Genomic DNA, 26,971 nt, shown 5'->3' with positions numbered 1-26,971 from the left:
CCTGAAAACTGCAGTTCCTCTGGTGTCCAGCAGAGGCAGCAGTGAGTCATAGACTCCCATGTTAAAATAAACATGCTTACAGCCTGATACACAAACTGGTCTATATAGATACCAAAGCAGCTTCATGTTCAGAAATTGTATTGAACTTTGCATTATTAGGGGTGTGGCCTCTGTGACTGATGTGGATGGTGAAACAGGTGGCTGTAGCTGCTAGCTTCACCTGAACCTCCACCTGAACATTGGAGGTGAGATCAGCTGACTGTTGTTGACCCTGATATGTGTGTGTGTTGTGTTTCTCATGAGGAAGCATCAGAACAGATGGTCCACAAGTACATTTTAATGGGAGCTTCAGTCCTGACACGGGCCAGCAGTTTGGATATACAGATAGAAAAGTCAGAGTACATGAGGATACTAAAGTTTATAAATGCGAATCAGGACCTGCTGCACACTCAGCACACTCTGACTCTGTGACCTAAACAAGCTTTGCAGGTAAAAAGGTTACACAACCTCCTACAGTCCATACTCAGGGCACAGGAGCCCCTCTACAGAGATGCCTGGGTTATTTAAACCCTGCCCCAGACTTTCAGGCAGGTGAAACCTTCACAGGCAACTCTCCTCCTCAGGCCCCGCAGCTTCCTGTCTGTTCTCCGATGATGTCACTTCGGGAGAGTATGAGATGGCGGGAGAGTCTGACATCGAAGGGCTGCAGAGAAAACACAGCATCATCTCTATCATCCTCACAGGCATCGTAGCCTGCAGGATCGTACCTGACCGCATCACATGGTTTCGTACCTGACTGCGTCCAGCGCAGCGCCACCGCTGCTTTCAATTGTGACTTCGGTAACGGGCAGAATGTAAGCGACATGCGAGGGACCTGCCTCTACTGGCTCCGCCTCTGGCCTATTTACCTGAGAGGTGGCACTTGCTGTGAAGAAAGGGGGCGGGATTTGTTTTAAACTTCTTTAACTTTCAAAAGTGACCTGTTTGTGTGTCTGTGTGTGTGCGTGTGGGTCTGTGTGTGTCTGTATGTGTGTGTGTGTGTGTCTGTATGTGTGTCTGTCTGTGTGTCTGTGGGTGTGTGTGTCTATGTGTGTGTGTCTGTGGGTGTGTGTGTGTGTGTCTGTATGTGTGTCTATGTGTGTGTGTCTGTGGGTGTGTGTGTGTGTGTCTGTATGTGTGTCTATGTGTGTGTATGTGAGTGTGTGTATGTGTGTCTGTGGGTGTGTGTGTCTATGTGTGTGGGTCTGTGTGTGTGTGTCTGTATGTGTGTCTGTCTGTGTGTGTGTATGTGTGTCTGTCTGTGGGTGTGTGTGTGTGTTTCTGTATGTGTGTCTATGTGTGTGTGTCTGTATGTGTGTCTGTGAGTGTGTCTGTGGGTGTGTGTGTGTGTCTGTATGTGTGTCTGTGTGTGTGTGTGTGTGTGTGCGTGTGGGTCTGTGTGTGTGTTACAGTGTTTTTTGTTAGCGTGTGTGTTACTGTGCGAGTGTGTGTGTTAGCGTGAGTGTTACCGTGTGTGTTACTGTGCGTGTGTGTGTGTGTTACTGTGTGTGTTAACATGTGTGTTACTGTGCGAGTGTGTGTTACCGTGTGTTACTGTGCGTGTGTGTGTGTGTTACTGTGTGTGTTAACATGTGTGTTACCGTGCGAGTGTGTGTTACCGTGTGTGTTACTGTGCGAGTGTTACCGTGTGTGTTAATGTGCGTGTGTGTGTGTGTGTTACTGTGTGTGTGTGTTAACATGTGTGTTACTGTGCGAGTGTGTGTTACCGTGTGTGCTACTGTGTGTATTACTGTGTGAGAGTGTGTTAGCGTGTGTTACTGTGTCTGTGTGTGTTACCGTGTGTGTTACTGTGCGCGTGTGTGTGTTACCGTGTGTGCTACTGTGTGTGTTACTGTGCGCGTGTGTGTGTTACCGTGTGTGCTACTGTGTGTGTTACTGTGCGAGTGTGTGTTACCGTGTGTGCTACTGTGTGTATTACTGTGTGAGAGTGTGTTAGCGTGTGTTACTGTGTCTGTGTGTGTTACTGTGTGTGTTACTGTGCCTGTGTGTGTGTTACTGTGTGTGTGTTAACATGTGTGTTACTGTGCGAGTGTGTGTTACCGTGTGTGCTACTGTGTGTGTTACTGTGTGAGAGTGTGTTAGCGTGTGTTACTGTGTCTGTGTGTGTTACCGTGTGTGTTACTGTGCCTGTGTGTGTGTTGCTGTGTGTGTGTTAACATGTGTGTTACTGTGCGAGTGTGTGTTACCGTGTGTGCTACTGTGTGTGTTACTGTGTGAGAGTGTGTTAGCGTGTGTTACTGTGTCTGTGTGTGTTACCGTGTGTGTTACTGTGCGCGTGTGTGTGTTACCGTGCGCGTCCTCCTGCTCCCCTGCACCTCTGGATAAACTCTGCTTGTATCGGTGCACAGATGGATTTCCTCCCTTCAGGAAGTCTTCGGCAATCTGCAGATAACGCTGACACACAACAACACGGTCAGCGTCTCCTGGGTCAGGTGGTGTGTGATGCTTACCTGAGGCAGGTGTTGGTACCTGTTTATAGTCGTCAGTCAGCATGCTGCCCATAGCGATGAGCAGTGAGGAGAATGAAGGTCTGGACTGAGGTTTCTCTTCCCAGCAGCGTTTCATCACGTCGTACCTGCAGACCGAAAAGCGCAGAGGGTCATGCTGAGCGTTGTCACAGGAAGCTGATGTGTGCGCCTGCATGCGTTGTGTCATACATGTCCTCAGGAGCGTGGTCGGGTCGACTCATCCTGTATCCTCTCTTCAGAGCAGAGTAGAACTCCTGGGTCATGGGGAGGTCGGGGTACGGGCTGCAGCCTGGGACCAAAACACAGAAACCCTTTGGTGAGGGGGCGGAGACAAGGCTGACAGTAGTGAGCAGACACACCTGTCACAGTCGACCAGAGGGAAGTGTGAGGCTGAAGGAGATCTCACAGCGACGTGTGGACCTCTGTTCTTGTTTTTGATTGAAATTTACAATAAATTCCCTTTTTTCTCTTTGATTAAAGTTAAGTCTGTTCTTCTGGGCCGTGAGGTTGCTGGTAATGGTTTGTTCCAGCTGCTAGATCTGTTTCCTGGTTTTGAACTGGTTTCCAGTTAATGACCAATTTACACCTTCAAATTAAAACTGTGTGTATAACTTTAAAGGGTAAAGGTCAGCAAGAAGAATCAATAAACTTCAACCCCAAGAGCACTGCTGCTCTTGGGGTTGAAGTCCACCCCCTGTACACATTTCGACTGATGTAAAGACGCGTACAGGTGTGACAGGTGTGACAGACTGGGTTACCCAGAGAGAATATCTCCCACAGCAGAACTCCATAGGACCAAACATCGCTCTGCGAGCTGTAAATGTTCTGGAAGATGCTCTCTGGAGACATCCACTTCAGTGGCAGGAAGCTCTGAAACACACAGGTGGGTGCACAGGTGAACACCTGACCTGATGATGTCAGGAGCCCTCAGTATAGTTGACTGAATTGGTTAACTAACGTTTCCCCTGGCGATGTAATCCTGGTCCTTCAGCAGGTCTCTGGCCAAACCAAAGTCACAGACCTTCACCAGCTTCCCCTCGCACACCAGAACGTTCCTCGCCGCCAGGTCTCTGTGCACGCACTGAGGGACACACAACACGAATACAGATAAATGGGTAAACAAGGTAACATGTGAGTACATCAACTGGTCAACAAAACCCTGGTATCTGAGTATCACTTCCTGTTCCTGTTACATCGCACAGTGGTGTCTTGATGCACGCTCATGCTCCAAGTAAGGAAATCCCTAAAGTTGACTGTGTTCATCTGGACATTTTTAGTGGGAGAAACGTTTCATCAGCATCAGGTGACTTCTTCAGTCTCAGCTGACTGCAGCTTTCAACCATATAATTTTAACAGTGACTGAAACTAGCACCACTGAAAGAATTTTCAAGGATGTTTGATATGAAAGGAAGGTTGGAGATTGGCCTATAATTAGCTAAGACTGCTGGGTTTAGAGATGCTTTTTCAGTAAAGGTTTAACTACAGCCAGCTTGAAGGCCATATTTAAGATTGAAGCATTAATTAATGGCAGGACTTCTTTGAGCAGACTTGTACAGGCCTCTAGAGTGCAACCAATTTGGTCGCAAATGCGACCAAATTTTTCAGTGGTGCGACTAAAAGAAATCCTAGGTCGCACCGGTGCGACCAACTTTTCGAGTAAAAAAAAAAAAAGAAGATCTCTGCAACACATTATGCCCCTATCATGGTCTAAACCAATCAGAGATAGTCAGGGGTGGGACCTCTCTGATTGGCTGTGGTCCAGATATTCATGTAGTCCTTTGTGTGTACATTTGAAAGTGCAGGCAGTTAGAGAGAGGTGAGTAGCTTGAATAAAGCTATATCGATTCATTAAATCCTGAATCGACTTTTAAATATAAATGTATTTTGTCTGAAACGCCAGAATCTCAGGTTAAAGCTCTCAAAGCTATTTCAACAACCACCAAACAGCAAATGAGAGCAGGTAAACGGATTTTGCACAAAGAAGTAAACACAGACCCAACGCATCAGAACCAGCTTTCTCTTTCTCGGCTTTCTTTGAGTTTAGGTCTTTTTTGCACTGATTCTGAGCTGCAGGTTTTGTCTCTCTCCAACCAAAATTCACAGAGCCAGCAGCAAAAGAAGCAGCAAACTACGCTTCACATTTGATAAATATCGTCATTTATTCCCTCTGAGTTTTGCTGTTTTGCTTCCATCACGATAAAATCACACTTCATGCACAGCTCTCTCTCTCTCTCTCTCTCTCTCTCTCCGTACTTCAAGAACAGTTTCCCATCTCAAATCTCTGTTTTCTGCATTATTCATTGGCTTATTACCCACCAGTCTACCGTTGCTTACAGCGCTGTCGGCTGCTGTCGGCCGCTGTCTTTTTTTTTTTGACTTAAATGACCTCAGACAAGAAAGCCTAATTTCTGCTGTTCAATCCTGAAGAAACTTAAACTTTTTAAAACTATGCAAAATTGCAGAATATTGCAGAATATTTTTAAGTTTATCTGCTATAAAAACCAGGAAAATCTCCTTCATGTTTTTCTGTGTTTTATTCTCAGTTTCTTTGACTCAAAGGCCTCTGCTGTGATGCTCACACCTCTGATGAAGTCTCACAGTATCAGTACTGATAAATGATCAGAATTATAATATTTCTGAATATCTGACACAAAATTGAATAGAATCGGGACTTTGTTAATCGGAATCGAATGGATTGTAGAAATCAGTGATGATACTCAGCCCTAGTGAGCAGCCTAGGCCCGACAGAGTGGATGTAGCTGTGGGTAATAAGAAAAGATGAAAAGAACTATTGATAACTTTTTTGTTAAGTTAAGGCCTGATCCGTCTGATATTCATAGCCAGCTCTGACACAGAGCCATCAATCTCTGAACGCTGAACAAGCACAGTGTATCCAGAAAACACATTATATGCTGCGATAACTGCCCAAGTGTCCCCTCTCCCCACTGCCTTTCAGCAGCAGGCAGCAGCAAACAGGTGGTCAGAGGAGCCGATGTGATGATTAAGTTTAACATTGTCTACAATATTACCAAAGAGTGCCAACGCACTTTAAGCACAAGCACTTTTTCACTAACTTATCTTTGTGGTAGAACTGTGCTCCAAATAAAGAACTTTGTACTGACAAGATTGTTAGCTAATTATTTACAAATCAATATTGTCTGTATGGACAGCAATTCCCCCCCCCCCCCAAAAAAAAGTGCACATGTAAAACTGCGGTTTTAAGCAATGCGGTTGAACAATTTGGATGCACCTAACTTTTGTGCTGGTGCGCCTAAAAAAAAAGTTAGGCACACAAGTGCAACCGTGGCAAAAAATTAGTCTAGAGCCCTGCTTGTAGGAATCTAATTTGGTTGTATGAGGTCAACATTGACCTTCTGTGTTGTAAGTTATAATGGCTGCACAGCCATTAAGGATCAAATCAGCTTCTACATAATTTTCTGGTTTTTCTCCCTCTGGTTTTTTGCTTTTGAAAATAAAAGTTGGACTGATTTGCATTTAATTTGTGTGTAAGCAACATTTAAAATAGTATGCTATCACAAATTGTTTTTTTAATTTAGTAGAACTTGAAATGTTTGCCAGTGAGTAAACAATTAGTATTGCACAGTCAGAAACATCAGCTCTGTTCTAGGATGCCCTCTGGACCCAGTGGAGGTTGTGAGTGACAGGAGAATGGTGGCTAAGCTGTCATCCCTGCTGGACAACATCTTCCACCCCATGCATGAGACTGTGACAGCACTGAGCAGCTCCTTCAGTGGGAGACTGCGGCACCCACGGTGTGGGACGGAGAGATTTCACAGGTCTTTCCTCCCCACTGCTGTCAGACTCCACAACAAAGACTTTAACTGATCATACACACACATCCACAAATGTGCAATAACACAAATGTGCAATAATCTTTCTGGCACTGTTGTATTTTTCACTCTGTTGTATATAGCATTTGTATTCTATTTTTATCCTATTGTATATTTTATTCTATTTTATTCTACTGTATATAGTATTCTATTTTTATTCTATTCTGTACAGTTGTGTACTGTATTTATTCTTATTTTATTTTATTCTAATTGTCCTTCATAACTTTTGCACTGTCCACTTCCTGCTGTGACAAAACAAATTTCCCACGTGTGGGACTAATAAAGGTTATCTTATCTTATCTTATCTTATCTTATCTTATCTTATCAACTTATTCTTAGTACTGTGTACTGTGTAACAAGAGGTGTCCTCCTACCTCTTGTTACCCTCGTTTCTGTTTTCGTACTTTTTATTTTGACTGTTGTGTGCTTTTTATTCTTGTTTTAGCTTTGTGCCTCTCTGAGAATAACACGTTAATCACATATGATCGGCTAACTTTGTTAAATTTCCGGCAACCGCTTCATGAGTCGGATCCACATCGGGATTTTGGAGACGCTACACTGCTGCATACCTGTCTGTCTATGTAAACATTCTGCCTGCCTCCACCCACCCTGTTTAAGAGGTGCATCAGGAAGCGTGGTAAGTAGGGCTGGGCGATATGACCCAAAATTCATATCTCGATATTTTTTAGCTGGATGGCGATATATGATATATATCTCGATATTTTTTAAAGCCATAAAGTAAGAACAAGCAGAGAGTTCTTAGTCAAAGCTGTGTCCCAGATGTCACACAGGCACTTTTATTAACATACAGCATAGATGTACATGAAAAAAACTACTCAAAAATAAATTATGAGCATTTATTAAATAATAATGCTCCATAAATAAAATAAAACTATGTTGTTTTTGTGCATAACAAAAAGCTCACAACTGTGCAGTCAAAATGTAAACTAACAGACGCTGAGCATAATAACAAAGACAGATTTCACAGCTGCTCTGTTTCCAAGTTCTACTGCGTGACTGACAGCCTGGAGTTTGAAATCCTCTTTGTAACCATGTCTCTTAACAGGTGCCATTTATGGTCCTTATACGCACACAATACGGTAATATTACGTTGAAGCACAGTACGTATTACTACGCGAGGCTCCTCGGTAGCCGTAATGCTCCGACAATCCATCAAGCGGTGCAGCTCCGTAGCTTACCAAAGTCGTACTAAAACATTTTTGACAAATTGCTGAGCACCGTGTTCCACATAAAATCGGTTCGCGGTCATCAAGCACAACCAGAATTCATACATAAGGCGCACTGTCAACTTTTGAGAAAATGAAAGGATTTTAGGCTGTGCAGCCCCTGTGGGCTGCATGTCGTTAGCGCGGTTAGCTCGCTAACACGTTGATGCCGTCCAGCCCCACGCACGGGGCGATGCGCGGTAACTCGTTAACGGAGATTTGGCGTGTCCATCTTGTCGCCGCCTGCAGGTGAAGCAATGGGGGAGGAGGGGGAGTTGTGTTCAGTGAAGGAGAGGCGAGGCCGAGTAACGTTGCGTAAAGACAAAAGTGAACGAAAGAGAGGCAAACTTGCGGCTCCACAAGTATAATTATAACGTAACATAGACTATATCGATATAAAGGATATTGTCACTGTCAGGTTCCTGGGTCTCCTGACCCAGCATGTTTAGTTCTTTGTGATTTTTGTATTATTGTACTTGTGTGAGTTATTCTATGGTTTCTAGTTTTGATCCCTTGCCCTTCATGTTTCTCTGTGTCCTCTCTGTTCTGCGTAAGTCTGTGTCTGCATGTTTGAGTTTCCCTCTGTGTCTTTCGGTTCTTTGAGTCCTCTGCCTTATGGTTTATGTCTCTGTGTTTCTTAGTTGCTGTCTCCATCGTGTCAAGTTCGCCTCTCTGTGTCATACTTCCTGTTTTACTTTGAAGGTCCGTGTCTTATGTGAATGTGTCCTGGTTTGCTTGTCTCGTCAGTCCTGATTTCTCCCAGCTGTGCCCTCCTTCTGTGTCTCATTCCCCTCGTTACTTCCCAGTGTATTTTAACCCTGTGTTTCTCTGAGTCAGTGTCGTGTCGTCCCTCATGCTGTGTGGATCTCCCTGTGTGTCAGTTGTTATTTCCCAGTTTAGTTTAGTTTGCGCTGAATACTTGTTTTCCGTGCCAGCTATTAAAGCTGTGGTTTTGAGTTCATCCCTTGTGTCTGAGTCCTGCATTTTGGGTCCAACTCCTGCCAGCCACACAGCGATCCATGACAGTCACATCTTATATCTTGTATAGAAATATATCGATATTTTTAAAAACCTCGATATATCACCCAGCCCTAGTGGTAAGCATTCATTCTAAATGATCTTTTCCTTACTCTGCACCTGGATGTGTTGTTCCTGACCGAAACTTGAATTTGCCCCGGTGAGCTTTTTTCCTTTCCAGATCAACAGAATAACCTTTTGGAGGCTTCTCCAAACTCCTTCCCCCTGACTGTGGTTTTTTTTTTTTTTCAGATTACCAAGACTCTCAGGGAATGGTGGAGCCATGGTCTTTAAAAACAAACTTAAATTTCGGCGACTGCCTTCTCCCACCTTCTCTAGCTTTGAGGCTCAATTATTGGAACTGAGTGGCCCCCCTATGACTCTCAGCGCTGTGATTTATCGGTCACCCAGACATAATAAGTCTTTTATTTCCGAATTTGCTGATTTTTTTTTTATCTTTTTCTAAATTATGACCGTGTTCTATTTCTGGTGATTTTAATATACATATGTGCTGCAAGGGGGACTCTTTAGCCAAGGATTTCCTTGTCTTAACTGACTCTTTTAACCTTACACAATGGGTGAGTGCACCGACACATGTTAAAGGCCATATGCTGGATCTGGTCTTCTCGTATCGCCTGGATATTAGCAATAAGGACATTGACAATGTTGGCATCGCTGATCATTTTCTGGTTATGTTTAATACCGACTTAAGTGTAACACATATGAACACTAGTGATCCTTGTCGGCCTGTATGTCTAATCACCTCTGAGGCTGTGGCTAATTTCACTATGGCCTTTCTAAATTCTGTCTGCCTTGATCCTGATATTATGGAACCCAAGTGTTGCACTTCCTCTTCGGCTGATGAAGCTATGGATTCTATCTTATCCACATGCTCCACCACTTTGGACCTAGTGGCCCCCTTAAAGATGAAGCACCTCAGATCCTCTCCTCAACCCTGGTTAAATGACTCTATACAAGATTTATGTCATATTTGTTGCAAATCTGAGAGGAGGTGGAAAAAAGATAAGCTTCAAGTATCCCTTGACATTTTACGCAGCAGCCGCACTATATTTCAGGATGCTGTTGAGGCTTCTAAAGCAGCTTTTCTGTCTGACATTGTAGCGGCGGTACTCCATCTCTGTTTTACTCTTCTGTACCACCTTTAGGAGTCAGTCCGACAACATGCATTTGAAACGCGAGCAAGTCCAGGTACTTTTCTTTCAAAAAGGATGTTTATTAAAACTTTGAATTTACATGGCAAGACTCGGTCAAAAAACAGTTTTGCTTTCAGCTTATCTGACTCCCCTACGTAATTACAGTGTGCCGGAAGCCCAAAATACCAAAAGGTGCATTAGGAGGTCGCACTTCATTCTATACTTTTTTTTTTTTTTTTTTTTGCCTGTCCCGTTTGGATCTTTAGCCATCAGAATTGTTTTTTGAAGGCCAAGAAAGATGCCAAGCGGATTTACTTTACCAAGTGGATCATCATGACCTTGCCATATTGGTCCATTTGATTGACCTTAATTATAATTGTGTATTTATTTTATTAGATTTTCGGTTGTTACAGATGGGACAGACATGACTGGGGGATAGGACAGGGAGAAAGAATGAAAGAAAGAGAGGGAGAGAAAGAAAAATAGAGGGGAGAAGAGATGGTGAGAAAGGGGGGAAGAAAAAACAGAAGAGAAAACAAACAAGAAAGAGCAACATAATAAATACAACACCATCACAATAAACTAGCTAACAGTAGATAACAGTAGATACTATATATTAAATGTTATTGTGCAGCACGCAAGATCGACTGCGCACAATGTGCTTTGAGGTAACAGCCAAAAAAGGTGAAGTTTGTGTCTGTGCACACCTGTGTGGATCAGCACGCTTGTATTCCAAAGGTTTCTCCATGTAACGATCTGCTAGGGAGTGTGGGGAGCCATAGCCCCGTCCCCCAGGGCATGGAGGAGATCCAGGCCCCAGACATTCAGAGGCCCCAGAGTACGAGGACCCAAGGAGGACCACCAAAGGGGCAACTGTGCCACCCTCCTGGGAAGAGCTGAGGAGAGCCCCAAACGAGAGGTCACCAAGCAGCCACGGAGCAGAGGCCAGAGGGGGTTGCAGTGACATGCCTGCGGGCTCTGCCGGCAGCCAGGTGTGCCAGAGAGGACCCAGCCTCAGGCCCAGAGGCCTAAAAACCCCACCCCACCCCCCGGAAGGGGCCCAGCCAGGCCACAGGTGCCAGGCCCCGCCAATGGGCCACCAAGAGAGAGTCGGTACATACATGAGCTCCCAGCCCCAGACACCAAGAACCACCAACACACCAACGTCTGAGGGCATCAGCCACCGGCAGGGAGTGGGATACCTCGGAGAGCCTGAGATGTTCCCAGAGAGGTGAGAGAGTCGAAGACTCAACCTGACATTTAGACACAGACGAACAGGCGCACGCAGACACAAACGTGCACTCCCACCCCCATATATACAAATAAATACTTGGCACTCACCCGACGTGGAGAAAGACACAAATAGACACTGTACACACATTCACACTCCCCAAACATATTCTAGATCCCAGGTCCAGGTACCCCTGCCCCCATAGGGGCAAACCGTACCTAGACCAAGGAGATGTAACCCTTCTCTCTGGGGTGGAGGCAAACAGACCGCCTCCTTATCTGCAGTAGCAGGGAGGGCCCGCATCCCAGACCCCAATCTGACGGCCAGCACCTCCTCCCAGCGCCCCAGACCTGACGGTTAACAGAACGGGTGTGGGTAAGGACCCCAAACCGCCCTCCGCCCGCTCATATGTAGTGTTGCTGTATGCTGTTCCAAAGTGCATTTAAAACACAGCAGGGCATGGTGCTGCCAGAGAGCAGCACGGCTCCTCCCAAAAACCCTCAGTGTCTATATGCATTTAAAATTGAGGGTAGGGCACCGGCACCAGATATGGGTTTGAATACACAGACCATCCTCTGGAGCCTGTAAAACGTGCCCACCCCCAAGGACCTATATGTATCTTCTTGATGCATTCTCAATCATCCAGGAAAGTAAATCTCCAAAAGTTGAATCTGTTCATCTGGACGTAGCGTTTTGTGGGAGAAACGTTTTGTCACTCATCCAAGTGACTTCTTCAGTCTCAGCTGACTGCAGGTTTCCCCAAACCTTATAAACAGAAGGAACAATGGGCTGTGAGGTCAGTTCCTTAATCATAATTATGCAAATTCCCATGACCATTGATCAACAATCACTGACCAAAACCCACTGATCAAAGAACACTGATCAATGGCCATGAGTACCATTCACAGAGAGTTGGGGAATGACTGCAATCACAGCATTGTAAGATGGCGAAAGTTCTGGTTTCAGTCATTATGCAAATGTACTGTTCATAACGTTTGGGGAAACCTGCAGTCAGCTGAGACTGAAGAAGTCACTTGGATGAGTGACGAAACGTTTCTCCCACAAAACGCTACGTCCAGATGAACAGATTCAACTTTTGGAGACCTATATGTACAGTCAGGTCCATAAATATTGGGACATCGACACAATTCTAACATTTTTGGCTCTATACACAACCACAATGGATTCCAAATGAAACGAACAAGACATGCTTTAACTGCAGACTGTCAGCTTTTATTTGAGGGTATTTACATCCAAATCAGGTGAACAGTATAGGAATTATGACAGTTTGTATATGTGCCTCCCACTTCTTAAGGGACCAAAAGTAATGGGACAATTGGCTTCTCAGCTGTTCCATGGCCAGGTGTGTGTTATTCCCTCATTACCCCAATTACAATGAACAAATAAAAGGTCCAGAGTTCATTTCAAGTGTGCTGTTTGCTTTTTGAACCTGTTGCTGTCAACTGCCAGGATGAGATCCAAAGAGCTGTCACTACCAGTGAAGCAAGCCATCATTAGGCTGAAAAAACAAAACAAACCCATCAGAGAGATTGCAAAAACATCAGGCGTGGCCAAAACAACTGTTTAGAACATTCCCAAAAAGAAGGAACGCACTGGTGAGCTCAGCAACACCAAAAAACTAGGAAGACCACGGGACACAACTGTGGTGGATGACCAAAGAATCCTTTCCCTGGTGAAGAAAACACCCTTCACAACAGTTGGCCAGATCAAGAACACTCTCTAGGAGGTAGGTGTATGTGCGTCAGAGTCAACAATCAAGAGAAGACTCCACCAGTGTGAATACAGAGGGTTCACCACAAGGTGTAAACCTTTGGTGAGCCCCAAAAACAGGCAGGCCAGATTAGAGTTTGCCAAACGACATCTGAAAAAGCCGTCGCAGTTCTGGAACAACATCCTATGGACAGATGAGACCAACATCAACTTGTACCAGAGTGATGGGAAGAGAAGAGTATGGAGAAGGAAAGGAACTGCTCATGATCCTAAGCATACCACCTCATCAGTGAAGCATTGGGGTGGAAGTGTCATGGCGTGGGCATGTATGGCTGCCAGTGGAACTGGTTCTCTTGTATTTATTGATGATGTGACTGCTGACAAAAGCAGCACAATGAATTCTGAAGTGTTTCGTGCAATATTATGTGCTCATATTCAGACAAATGCTTCAAAACTCATTGGACGGCGCTTCACAGTGCAGGTGGACAATGACCCAAAGCATACTGCAAAAGCAACCAAAGAGTTTTTGAAGGGAAAGAAGTGGACTGTTTTGCAATGGCCAAGTCAATCACCTGACCTGAATCCGATTGAGCATGTATTTCACTTGCTGAAGACAAAACTGAAGGGAAAATGCCCCAAGAGCAAGCAGGAACTGAAGACTGTTGCAGTAGAGGCCTGGCAGAGCATCACCAGGGATGAAACCCGGCGTCTGGTGATGTCTATGTGTTCCAGACTTCAGGCTGTGATTGACTGTAAAGGATTTGCAACCAAGTATTAAAAAATGAATGTTTGATTTATGGTTCTTATTCTGTCCCATTACTTTTGGTCCCTCAAGAAGTGGGAGGCACATTTGCAAACTGTTGTAATTCCTACACCGTTCACCTGATTTGGATGTAAATACCCTCAAATAAAAGCTGACACTCTGCAGTTAAAGCATGTCTTGTTCGTTTCATTTGGAATCCATTGTGGTGGTGTATGGAGCCAAAAATGTTAGAATTGTGTCGATGTCCCAATATTTATGGACCTGACTGTATGTGTTATGAGAGTGTGAGTAATGTGGATGTCTAGGTTGCAGAATAAAATTGAGGCACAGGCGGCCAGAAGGGGACAGAGGGGGAGTGCCTCCCCTGCACCCTGGTGACACACCTTTACCCCAAGGCCCTGCATGTGTGGGTGGGCGTGGTGGAGCGGGAAGAGGGAGGCAACTGACCCCAGTAGGCACCCCCACACTCTGGAACCCACCAGGGCAAGGGGGCCCAGGCCTATCTGGACAGGGGCCCACAGCAGCAGCACCGCCCAGCCCCACAGAGTCCGGGGCAGCCCACCCAACCCCACTGCAGTGAAAACTGCACCCACCCCATCATCCAATCATCTCCCAGACTACACAAGACAATAGACACCCAGGTTGAGTCATTGTCCACCTCTCCTATATCTCTCCCCCACCTGCAGAGTGAACTCCTGTAGAGAGGAGACCTCTTGCAAAGATGTAACAGCCTCCCCACCAGTTAGAGAGACTTCCAGTTGGGCCGATGCACCAGAGGTCCCCGTACCGGGACTGAGCCCCCATGCACCCACCCGCCCACAACCCCGGCGACACAACAACCAGGAACTAAGGCCCAGCCAAAACCCCAGAATGGGGGTGGAGCACCCCCAGAACCCCAAGCCTCCACGCCCGTCCTGGACCCACTAGGGGCAGCAAGGCTACCAGGCCAGTAACAGACCCAGCACAGACCCTCCCCCATCTCCGCTGTACGCAGCCACAAGGAAAACACCATCTAAAAGCCACCAGAGCCCCTAACCAGGTCATGGCCACAACCCCCGGGTTAGGCCCTCCAGGGAAAACATCCCTAGGGAATCCCCAGACACCCTAAGACCATCCCTACCCACATATCAACCACAATAGCGAAGGCAGGACCAAACCATGACCCCCTATACCCCCTAGTATATTCTATACTTTTAACATAACAGTATTTGGAAATTAACTGAAAATTATATACTTAACAACAAAGATGTATATTTCTCCTTTAATCATTTTACCAGTACCAATAAAATTAACCTTTAATTAGCTCTTACAGACATGATTGCGACTAACAGCCATAACCCCTGGGTCCTGTTTAAAATTTTTAACTCTGCAATTAATCCTTGCCTTGATAAGCTGGACTTGGCCTCCCCAGCCCTCTGCGAGCAATATTTAAATTATTTTAAGAAGAAAATTTCACTTTTAAAAACCTCACTCCCGCAACTTCCAGTGGTGAACCCCCCTCCTTTTGAAGGATCTCCGTTCAACTTTTGCCAGTTTGAACCAATTTCACTTTGTACTTTTAAAAGCATGATTGACCAATTGAAAAGTTCAAACCCACCTCATGATTTCCTCCCATCCCGTATCTTAAAGGATGGGTTCGATGTTATTGGGCCTCATCTCTTATCATTGATAATATAGCACGGAGTCAGCACTCTTAAAGGTTTTTAATGATATCTTCCTTACCTGTGACTCTGGTAATCATGTTGTTCTTGTCCTCCTTGACCTAACAGCTGCCTTTGACACTGTAGACCACAACATTTTACTGTCTCGCTTGCACCATCTTGCAGGCATTCGTGGTACTGCTTTGAAATGGTTTAGGTCTTATCTTTGTGACAGAACTTTTAGTGTTAACTTTTTAGGGTATGAGTCTTCCTCTGCCACTTTTCAGTCTGGGGTCCCACAGGGCTCAATTTTAGGGCCTCTGCTTTTTTCATTATATTTACAGCCCCTGGGAACCATCCTCAGAAGGCATGGAATATCCTTCCACTGCTATGCTGACGACTGTCAGATTTATCTGCCTCTGAAGCAGAAAGAGGCCTTCTCTATTAAGCCACTTCTAGCATGTCTAGAAGACATTAAATCTTGGATGTCCCTAAACTTTCTAAGATGCAATTCCAGCAAAACTGAGGTGATTCTGTTTGGTCCTAGTGGACCTTGTGAACCCCCCGCTATTGATTTGGGACCCCTGGCAGAGTATTTTAAATCTGTTGTTACAAACCTGGGTTTTAAGATGGACAGTGATTTTAAATTAGACAGTCAAATTAGGGCTACTGTCAAGTCCAGTTTTTATCATCTAAGGCGCTTGGCAAAGATAAGACCTATTTTATCCAGGCCGCATCTTGAAACGGTAATCCATGCTTTTATTTCATGTCGTTTAGATTACTGTAATGCACTGTATTTTGGAGTTAGTCAGCATCTTCTCTCTCGTCTGCAGCTGGTCCAAAATGCTGCTGCACGACTTTTAAAGAGGAACTCGTAAAAGAGAGCACATAACTCCCATCCTGGCTTCACTCCATTGGCTGCCTGTATATCTTAGAGTTCATTTTAAAATTCTCATGTTTGTGTTTAAATGTTTAAACGGTCTTGCCCCAACTTACCTCTCTGAGCTTCTGCATCCTTACTCACCCCCCAGGTCTCTCAGGTCAGCTGACAAGCTGCTCCTGGAGGTACCCAGGTCCAAGAAAAAGCTCAGAGGGGACAGGGCCTTCTCTATTGCTGCTCCTAATCTGTGGAACAATCTTTCCCAGCACATTAGAGAGGCCCCTTCACTGTCCACTTTTAAAACACGTCTTAAAACCCATTTTTACTCCTTGGCTTATGACACAGTCTGATCCTGATTTTACTGATTTTATTGTTTTAATCTAATGTGCTGATTTTATTGTTTTAAATGTAATTCTCATCATCTTTTTTTTATACTATTTTATTATTGTTTTTGCTATTTCTGCTAATTTTATTATTTTAAATGTCATTTTAATAACCATTTTTTTATATATATTTTATTTATTTTATATCATTATTATTATTTTTTTTCTTATTTTTTAACATGTTCAATGTATCATTTTTGGTATGTCAAGTGTACAGCACTTTGTGTTCAGCTGGTGGCTGATCTGAAAGTGCTATATAAATAAATTGCTTGCTTGCTTGCTTGCTTGCTTGATAAATTTCTCTTTACTTGCAGGCCGTGTCCCATCTGCATTTAAACATGCAGTCGTCCAGCTGGTCTTAAAAAAAGTAGCCTCGATCATAGTGACCTTGCGATTTATAGGCCAACTTCCATTTTTATCCAAAATATTAGAGAAAACTGGCCTCTTACAACTACAGGCCTATTTAAACACAAATAAAATTAACGATAAATTTCAGTCTGGCTTTAAAACTCTCTACAGCACTGAAATGGCTCTGAGGGTTTTTAATGATCTTCTATTAATTACTGACTCAGGTTGCCCTGCCATTCTAATTTTATTGGATCTGTCCGCTGCTTTTGACATGGTAGACCATAACAGTCGTTTAGTCAGACTGGAACATGTTATAGGCATTAAGGACACTGCGCTCAGTTGGTTTAAATCCTACCTTTCCGGTCGGACCTTTTCTGTCATGATGGGTTGCCACTCATCTGCCTCTGCTCCTCTTTGTTGTGGAGTACCACAGGGTTCTGTGTTGGGCCCACTACTGTTTGCCTTGTACATGTTACCCCTGGGGTCCATCTTTGACAAGTATAGAATGTCCTATCACTATTATGCTGATGACATTCAAATCTATTTCAAATTGCCTGATGACCTGCCAGCCTCTTTGAATTACCTGTCAGACTGCTTGAAAGAGGTCACAGAGTGGCTGTCAGCCAATTCTCTCATTTTAAATGAGAAGAAAACTGAGATCATGGTATTTGATAGTCATACTCCATGTGATCAGCTAGCTGCTGGATTTGGTCCTTTTGCTAGCTTTCTTACCGACAGTGTAAGTAATCTAGGTGTTCTCCTGGATAGTTCATTTAAGCTGGACAAACAGGTTTACTCTGTGGTTAGATATGGCTTTTTCCAATTGCGCCAAATTCCTAAGGTCAAGTGGTTAATACTGTGCAAAGACCTTGAAAAAATTATCCATGCCTTCGTGACCTCCAGACTTGATTATTGTAACTCTCTCTACTCTGGACTCCAACTCGTTCACCTCCAACGATTACAAATTGTCCAGAATGCTGCGGCTCGCCTCCTAACTGGAACTAGTAAATTTGCCTCCATTACCCCTGTGCTTTCTGACTTACATTGGCTGCCTATTACATTTCGTATCGATTTCAAAGTCCTGTTGCTTACTTTCAAATGCCTAAACAACCGTGCACCAGACTATCTTACTGACCTCCTCAGTCTTTATACTCCCGGCCGTTCATTGTGATCATCTGGACAGTTACTCCTGGCTTAACCCAGGCACCGTCTGAAGACTAGAGGTGACCATGCCTTTGCCTCTGTAGCACCATACCTCTTTAATAGTCTCCCTGTTACCATTCGTGCCTCTGACACCATTCAATCTTTTAAAGCACGCTTGAAAACATACTGTTTAAACTGGCTTTTTTCCCTTGTTAATTCTCGTTTCTTAATTGCTGCATCTTTCCCTAGATTATTATGTATTCTCCCTATCTCTACTCACTAATGATTTCATTTTACTGTGTTTTAATTTTTCATTACTCAGTATAATGATTTATTGTCTATTGCTTTGTGAAGCACTTTGTGTACCCCTGGTTTTAAACGTGCTATATTAATAAATTTGTATTGTATTGCATTGTACTTGCAATGAATAAGTTGTCCTAACAGTCATCTTAAGTAAGCTTCACTTAGTTTTTTTTGAGGCAGAGTTTGCATAATTTTGTTAAATTCTGGGAACTAATGAGGTTGTACAGTGTGTAAAGCAGAGTAAATCGGTTTGTTGATAAGCTACTAATTTATATACTAACAAAGACTTGGAAGAGAGAGACTTAATGTTTAATAATAATAATAATAATAATAATCATGATGATGATAATAATAATAATAATAATAATAAATTTCCCTGTTTTACTCTTTTGTGCTGTTGTGCGTACTATATATATATTTTGTGTTTAAATTGCTGGTTTTTAGTTTGTTTTTTGTCTGTTTGGGAGCTGACACAGTCTCTATGGAGATGGGTTTTGGGGGGATAACAGGAGGAGAGAAGCTGCAGAGAGGCGTGTAAGACTGCAACTCTGCTTCCTGGTCTCAACTCTGGATAGTCATATTTTGGGGGGTTGAATGCCATCTCTCCTAACAAGACCAGGTTTCCTACAGAAAGTTTCCCAATTATCTATGAAGCCCATATCATTTTTTGGACACCACTCAGACAGCCAGCAATTTAAGAGAACATGCGGCTAAACATGGCACTCCTACAGAGGTGGATAGTAACGAGTTACATTTACTCTGTTACATTTACTTGAGCACGTTTTTGAAAAAAAAAAAAAAAGTACTCCTAGCAGTACCTTTATTGCACCATACTTTTTACTTGTACTGGAGTACATTTGTGAAGGAACACTACTGTTATTCCGCTATATTTGGCAATATTTGACTCATTACTTTAAAATTTTTTTTTATTTCAAACATTAGATAATACTAGAAATAACAGATTGTGCCACCAGTGGAGTTTCCTGTGCCTCTTTCACGAATCAGATGTAGGCATGCAGTCACATGACCAGTTATACACTATGGCGGACAGAGTGGCCCAAGAAGAAACACATAATAACATGGGAGAGGCAACCGTCTCCGCTAGAATTGAAGAGGATGAACACCCTTGGCCTCAAATACAAAGAATGTTTCGCTTACAAGAACAGCTATATAACACGGTGACTTCAGTGTGAGCCACAACAAACCGACATTTCAGCATGAAAAAACTCAACTTGTCTAACTGTGTCCAGTTAGACAAGTTGGACACAGTTGTCTAACTGTGTCCAGGTAAGTTTACTCTAAATTTCTTTTTAGCTGTGGCTAGGTGGACTTCGGTCTAATGTTTTGACTTTTTGATATGTCCGTAGTCCAACACACATGAATTAAATGGCTGAATTGCCACCTCAGCATGCAGTCAAGTACTTGCTAATGACCTAATAATTTTATTCTGGTGGGTTGCAGTGAGGCCATGTTTAGTAGTTTTAGGACACTGGACCTCGAGAATTGGACCTTGGCCTTGTTCACTTCTTCCCTGTGGAGAGGTCCGTCACATGATTGCAGGGAAATGGAGACGGTTTCCTCCTTCCTTCCTGAGTTTGATCAAACTAGAATCACATCATATTTTCGGCGCCACGTTGTGGTGAGATAAGTTTGAGATAACTTATCACCCACAAACTGTGTGAGCTATAAGCTAACAGCTAGCCTGGTTAATGAAGTTAGAGTTCCACGCAAACGTAAACACAGCTCGTCTCTACTGCTTTAACTGTTAAAGTGTGTGAATGTGTGTGTGAATGGGTGGATGACTGAATGTAGTGTAAAGCGCTTTGGGGTCCTTAGGGACTAAGTAAAGCACTATACAAATACAGGCCATTTACCATTTAAATCAGAAGGCAATACTGCGGTTGACAGGGTTTATTATGTGAAACAGCAGCTTTAGTTTAAACAGCCTGCGTTAGGAGGCTAGCTTCATCCGTCTCCCTTCCCTTTGGTTGGAAGGGACGGGGTTTCATCTTTTTGCAGCCAGTCACGGCTTTCATCACTGTCTTTCTCGTCTTTCCCTGCAGTAACAGCCAAAATGTGCAAGGAGGATCTATTAGCTAGCACTGCTTAGCCTTGCATACGTTCCTATTCTAAACTTAATCTGGAATTCATTGCAAACTGTTTGTGCGGGATATGAATGACAATATTTTGTTTTTCAACAAGAGTTAGTAAAAAACATCTCCAGTGTGACAACATTTTTATGCCAAACATCCGCAGCTTGGCAGGCTATACAGCACTATAATGCCCAGACCTCATTCTTTTGTAAACCATACATCTTTCCACAGGTCTGAACTTCATCAAACATCACCTAGACACAGAGCTGGATGAGGCCAGCACAAACAGCAGCCTGTCTGATGAAGATGACTTCTTTGGATCCATGGGGTCAGGAAAGCCAGGAGCCGAGGAGCAGGAGAGGTACCTTTCATGTCGGTTTACTGGAGGTGTGAATCTATTGGATGGCTTTCCCCACATCAAGAACCTGTCATTTAAAATCAATACAGCTCTTCCTGCATCTGGAGCTTGTGATGGACTTCTTAGTAAGGCAGGACTCCTGTTCACTGCTAAACAGTTACATCTCCACAGCAAGAACCTTGAGAGCAAACTGCTGCTGAAGCTTAACCATCACTGAGCAAAGAAATGGCACATTTTTGCTAAATATGCAGAAATGGATGCACACCCATATAGTTTATGGTAAAGTGAGCTGGCTTGTATGTGCATGTTCTAATGTTTTCTCTGAGGCTACTGTACCATTTGGATTAAAAGTGACTTTAAAGTCTACAGCACATTCTTGTCACTGGATATGGTTTGCTCTGTTTATATATTTATATTATTTACTGTATGTATTGGTTAAAAAGTTTTATGTTGTGAAAAACCGAAATCTGGAAATTAGAATTGTTGTGCCTTAACTGGGGCCCGAGCCCCGAGACCGCGAAGGCCCTTTTGTATCTGCTTCGTTTATTAATAATAACACTACTACTACTAATAATAATATTCATTGAAAACAAAAGCACAAGTTTACCATGCTCAAAAACTCATGAAATTTTGCACACATGTCAGGTCTGGTGAAAAATTACGTGTTTTAATGGTTTCACATGTGAGCACTGCAGAATGGTCTGGAGCGCCACCTATACATTGTTAAATGAAGTCCCAAGAACACAAACTTTGAGCTACATGAATAAAATTTTGCCCAAATTTTGACAACCAAAAATTCATGAGCCCATCAATGCAACACATTTGACACTGGGGAGAGCGCCGCCTAGTGGGAACAGGAAATGTCATGTTTTACACTTTGCTGTGCAGTATAGAGATTAGTGACCTCAGCAGCCTTAAATTTCTCTAGGAAAGCCTTAAGGAGTTGGTCTTGGGTTGTATTGGAAACTGTGAGTTTTCGGCAAAGGGCGTGACCCCAGCAGCAGGGCGAACATTGATGTGTCGCCATGAAGACCAAAATTGCTATAACTTAAAGAAATCCAGTCCGATCGCCCCCAAACTTCACAAGCAGGATAACACTCCCACCCTGACCAGACTGATATCCACGTTGTCAGGAATACTCAGAGCGCCACCTAGTGGGAACAGGAAATGTCATGTCTTACACTTTGATGTACTGCTCCTCACATGATGATCAGATTCATCTGAAAAGTGGTGAGAATAAATAATAGTCCCCAATGATGTTTCAGTGTCATAATTGTATTTAATTTTAATAACTGTACAGTACTCTGATTTTGGTAACTATTGTCCTTGATGTAAATATGTAAAAAATTGTGTATGTTACTGCTCTGTGTCCTGTGTACTGTTTGTTTGTGTATGTATTTTTCTTGATGTTGTTACAACCGAATTTCCCCTTGTGGGACAATTAAAGGATTACTCCTATTCTATTCTATTCTAATTGTGAGTTTAAATTGAATGGCGCACCCATGTGGCAAGGCGATTCACCATGATTCACCTCTGTCAGTGCGCCCCAGGACAGCTCTAGCTACAATGTAGCTTGCTATCACCAGTGTGTGAATGTGTGTGTGAATGGGTGGATGACTGAATGTAGTGTAAAGCGCTTTGGGGTCCATAGGACTAAGTAAAGCACTATACAAATACAGGCCATTTGTCATTTTTACCATGAAACATGATGTAGCTTTTGAGGGGCTTGGAAACCTCAAAATATCGTGAAATCTGGTACACACCTCCAATGTGAGGAAGGCTTTCTTTTTGTCTGATCATTTTCATGAAATATTGCAAAATGACTCCACAGCACCCCCTACAAAACTTCAAAATACCCTTGCCCTATGTTTGATCTATAACTCTGAAACTTGGGAAGTTTATGTAAGATATCAAGATGTACAAAAAGGTGTCTTGGAGCAATATCTCAAATCCAACAGGAAGTCAGCCATTGTCAATTGAAGGTGTAATTTTGGTGACATTTTCCCCTCTTTTCAGGCCTCGTACTTTAACAACCTCCTCCTAAGGATCTCATCAGACTGATGTGATTTTCAGTGAATGGAATCTAAAGATGTTTGTGATGTTAAATTGCGAAGCTTTTTACGTTTGGTGAAATGGCATGGCCATGGCGTCACGTGGAGTTTTAAGCACTCGCCAAAAAGCACGAAACTGCTGTCAGTCAAAGACACAATGCCCAGTCTCTCCCAAACTTCACAGGCATGATGACAGCCAAGCTCAAAAATGTTTGATATGCCATTTCTCAGTAATGGTTAGAGCGCCACCTAGTGGAAAGAGGAAATGCAAAGTAGACTATAATCATCATTGAACAAAATGAAATTTTATCTTGTTCTTCTACGCATTAAATCCATCAGTGTGACATTAGATAGGACCTGCTGGGCGTAGGTGATGGGCGTGGCTCGACACGCCGGGGTGCGAGGGCCCTCTTAACGCTGCTTGCAGCTTTAATTTGTTAATGTTTTTAAATATATTCTTTTGGAAAATACTAAAATTTGTTTATTTATTGTCATAGTTCTCAGCATCTGGAGAGGGTGTGGTGTGTTTTTGTCTCCCACCAGGGCGGAACTGGACTTTGCTCCCCCGCCTCTGAACTCACCCTTGATGCACACGTGTGGCTCATTCACACTGATTCTGCTCTAGCTTCTCATCACAAGCATTATTCCTGGCAGACTACTTAAGACGGCAGGAGATGCTGCTTCCTCGCTGGATCGTCACACTACCTAGCGTCAGTGTAGCCTCTTTACTCTTACTTGAGTAATTTTTTGGATGACTACTTTTCACTTTTACTTGAGTAACAATATTTTAAAGTAATGCTACTCTTACTTGAGCACAATTTTGGATACTCAACCTACCTCTGCACTCCTGGTGAAGCCCACATTTTTTTTGACACCACTCAGACAGCCAGCAATTTAAGGAGAAGATGCGGCTAAACATGTCAATCCTTGTCCGATTGGGGAGGGGACCAGAGAAATCTACAGAGTCCCACATTGTTTTGGCAAAGTTACACACCGATTCAATATTGATTTTATTGACCTCTGATTAACTTAGCTACTAGTCAGACACTTATTGCACTCACTGCATCCACAAAGCCACCAGCATTGTGGAGGACCCCACGAACTCTTCACGCACACTCTTCACTCTGCTGCATTGGCTTCCTGTTAAATCCAGAATTCAAAATCCTGCTCCTCACATTCAACGTATTAAATAATGAGGCCCCATCTTATCTTAATGACCTTATAGTACCATATCACCCTATTAGAGTTTTTAAAAGTAGAATGGGAGACAGAGATTCAAACCACTGCAATACTGTGCCTTTAACCCATTAAAATGGATGGGATCATAGGTTTTAGGTTAAACTACCATAACTCTTTAACCATTGGTGCAATCACAACATTTCAACGATTTGAAGTTTGAATCTGCTTCATCAAAACAAAATTTGAATTGTAACCTGTAACAGGTAAACTGTAAGAGGAAATCGTTCATTAATTAAAATAAATCTTATATTTCAGAACAGCTGAGAGCAACGATGAGATTTTATTTAAAGCTGCTTTGCTCTCGTCAATCTCTGGCTGCTCCATTGTGCTTGCAATATGCAAATTTCCTCGGGCAAACCCAAGTATGAATGTGTGTGAATGTTAGAAAAAGCACTTGCATAGAAGAAAGTGATTCAGTGAATAAGGGAAGTTGTGTCAAGCACTTTGAGAGCTCAGTTAGAGTAGAAGAGCGCTATATGAGAACCAATCCATTCAACAACCTGAACTCAGTTTACACCTATGGTCATGTGACAGGTACGTACTGAACAATTTGTGTTTATGAGTGATAGTACCTTTCTAGATGATAGGAAGTCCATGGCCTGAACAATCTGGTAAGAGAAGCTGATGAGATCACTGAGGCTGAGGAGAGGAGAGTCACTGAGGAGCAGCGATGATGCCTCCTGCTGGTCTGAAGTAGAACAACACCAGTTAAACCAGAGATATCCCATACTGGTCCATGGAACAGCTTCAGTTAGAAGCATCTTAATCATCAGGATATGGATGTTCAGTGACTTGACTCTGCAGGTAGGAGTGTGGTGTGTCCACATATTTATGGCCATAACTGTGTGCAGCCATCACCTGCGGGCATGTGCGGTGTCTCGTATACGGCGGGTTCGATGTCGGCGTAGCTGAGCTCCTTCATGGCAACGTACTGAGCGCTCTCCTCTTTGTTCATGTCTATGTAACCTCCATCATTGTCACTGTGGATGAGCCGGTGAGTCAGCACTGGACAGAATCTAAGTGTGTGTGTGGGTGTGGGTGTGTGACAGACCTCTTGGTCTGTGTGTCTCCATGTAGAAATGTATGTTTGTTCCTCTGCAGGTAGTTCACCAGGTCTCCATGACAACAGAACTCAGTGATCAGATAGACGGGACCTGCACAGGTGACATGTCAGGATTAAGTTAGCATCAGTTTGAGTATGGACAGCATTGGAGATGGTTTAGGACTAAGACTTGGGTTACAACTAAGTTAAGTATCTCCATGAATTATAATCCCAGGATACTGCAGATAACAAGAACAGCTCTGTTTAATCTCCGCTATGTACAGTCGGTGTGCCTCACCTGTTCACTCATTAGTGTTGGTCATAATCAGTCACGGTTAACTTGGAAACTTGTAAATAAATAAAAATAAAATTACTGTAGGATAGACATTAGTTTGTGAATACTCGGGAAAAGAATAGTCTAGAAATAAATGAGGATTAGAAGAGGATTAATTCTGTATTTGCTTGGAATTATGTCTGGATTATGTCTTGATGCATGCTCAATCATCCAGGTAAGTAAATCTCCAAAAGTTGATTCTGTTCATCTGGACCTAAAATGGTAAATGGTTAATGGCCTGTATTTGTATAGCACTTTACTTAGTCCCTAGGGACCCCAAAGCACTTTACACTACATTCAGTCATCCACCCATTCACACACACATTCACACACTGGTGATGGCAAGCTACATTGTAGCCACAGCCGCCCTGGGGCGCACTGACAGAGGCGTAGCATTTTCAGTTTCAGAAACGTTTCGTCACTCATCCAAGTGACTTCTTCAGTCTCAGCTGACTGCAGGTTTCCCCAATCTTATAAACAGTACATTTGCATAATGACTGAAACCAGTGAAACCACTGAAGGAACAATGGGCTGGGAGGTCAGGTTCTTCAGTGGGCTGGTTTCAGTCATTTGGATGAGTGACGAAATGTTTCTCCCACTGAAAACGCTGCGTCCAGGTGAATAAAATCAACCTTTGGAGATATGTCTGGATTTGTTTAAGAATGATATTAGGGTTATATGAAGAACACTTTGGGATTAAACAAAGATTATATCAGGAGAAAACTGAGACCTCCTCTCGTGCAGGCTCCCAGCAGGTTGACAATATTCAGGTGAGGACCGAGATGAACCAAAACCTTCAACTCTGACATCAGAGAGTGAACTGCATCACTTCTCGCTGCAGAAAGACAGAGTCAGTCAGTCAGACAGACGGGTAGATAGCCCAACCAACAGAAAGACAGAGAGACAGACAAAAAAAAACAGTCAGGAAGAGTTTGTCAGACATACAAACAGACAAGAGACAGACAGACAGTCAGATAGAGAGTCAAAGACACACAGTTAGACAGTATGTGGTGCTGTCATTTGGTGTTGGCTCTCTCTGCGGTAGAGTATCACTTCCTGTTCCGTTTGTGTAGCTCACCTGTGCAGCCAATTTAATTAAACACCTACAGATAACGTTTTATTTCACAGCCTAATCTTCACGTACTTCATCCGAAGCACACTTTCTGTGTACTCACTACCTAATTTATAGCCAAAGTATTCACTCACTGTGTCTTTACTGTTTCGCTAGCTTAGCTTAGCTTATAACAAACTTGCTAGCAGCATGGCTACTTCACCTGTCCCTCCTGCACTTTCCTGCTCATTGTGTCAGATGTTTAGTTACTCCTCGGCCTCCTTCAGCAGTAATGATACTTGTAACAAATGTAGCATATTTGCAGCTCTGGAGGCCAGGATTACTGAATTGGAGACTCGGCTTCGCACCCTTCATTCACCCGTAGCTAGCCAGGCCCCTGCAGCTGGTGCAGCCGAAGATAGCGTAGGCCCCGCTAGCTGTTTCCCAGCAGACCCCAAGCAGCTGGGGAAAGAGGGCGGCTGGGTGACGGTGAGGAGGAAGCATTGTCTTAAACAAAAGCCCCAGGCACACCACCAACCTGTTCATGTGTCTAACCGTTTTTCCCCACTCGGCGACACACCCGTTGGGGATCAAACTCTGGTAAT

At 43.5% G+C, this 26,971-nt stretch overlaps 1 protein-coding gene across 1 annotated transcript in view; it reads right to left on the bottom strand.

Moving 5' to 3' along the window:
- Positions 1-317: 317 nt before the first annotated feature.
- The window catches only part of LOC134637297 (platelet-derived growth factor receptor beta-like), a 48,578-nt gene continuing 21,924 nt past the window's right edge, over positions 318-26,971 (bottom strand). The window contains exons 18-28 of the mRNA XM_063487685.1: positions 26,046-26,150; positions 24,991-25,093; positions 24,798-24,919; positions 24,512-24,627; positions 3,487-3,609; positions 3,287-3,398; positions 2,718-2,817; positions 2,530-2,635; positions 2,349-2,454; positions 793-925; positions 318-703 (exon numbers count right to left, since the gene is read on the bottom strand). Of these exons, the coding sequence (XP_063343755.1) occupies positions 601-703; positions 793-925; positions 2,349-2,454; positions 2,530-2,635; positions 2,718-2,817; positions 3,287-3,398; positions 3,487-3,609; positions 24,512-24,627; positions 24,798-24,919; positions 24,991-25,093; positions 26,046-26,150 (1,229 nt within the window). The 3' untranslated portion in view covers positions 318-600. The remainder of the gene's footprint in view (positions 704-792; positions 926-2,348; positions 2,455-2,529; positions 2,636-2,717; positions 2,818-3,286; positions 3,399-3,486; positions 3,610-24,511; positions 24,628-24,797; positions 24,920-24,990; positions 25,094-26,045; positions 26,151-26,971) is intronic.

Source organism: Pelmatolapia mariae, linkage group LG10_11 (genome assembly GCF_036321145.2).
Source record: "Pelmatolapia mariae isolate MD_Pm_ZW linkage group LG10_11, Pm_UMD_F_2, whole genome shotgun sequence".
Classification (NCBI taxonomy): Eukaryota; Metazoa; Chordata; class Actinopteri; order Cichliformes; family Cichlidae; genus Pelmatolapia; species Pelmatolapia mariae.
Note: the sequence above shows the minus strand (reverse complement) of the source record. Positions and strands in the feature narration are given on the sequence as shown.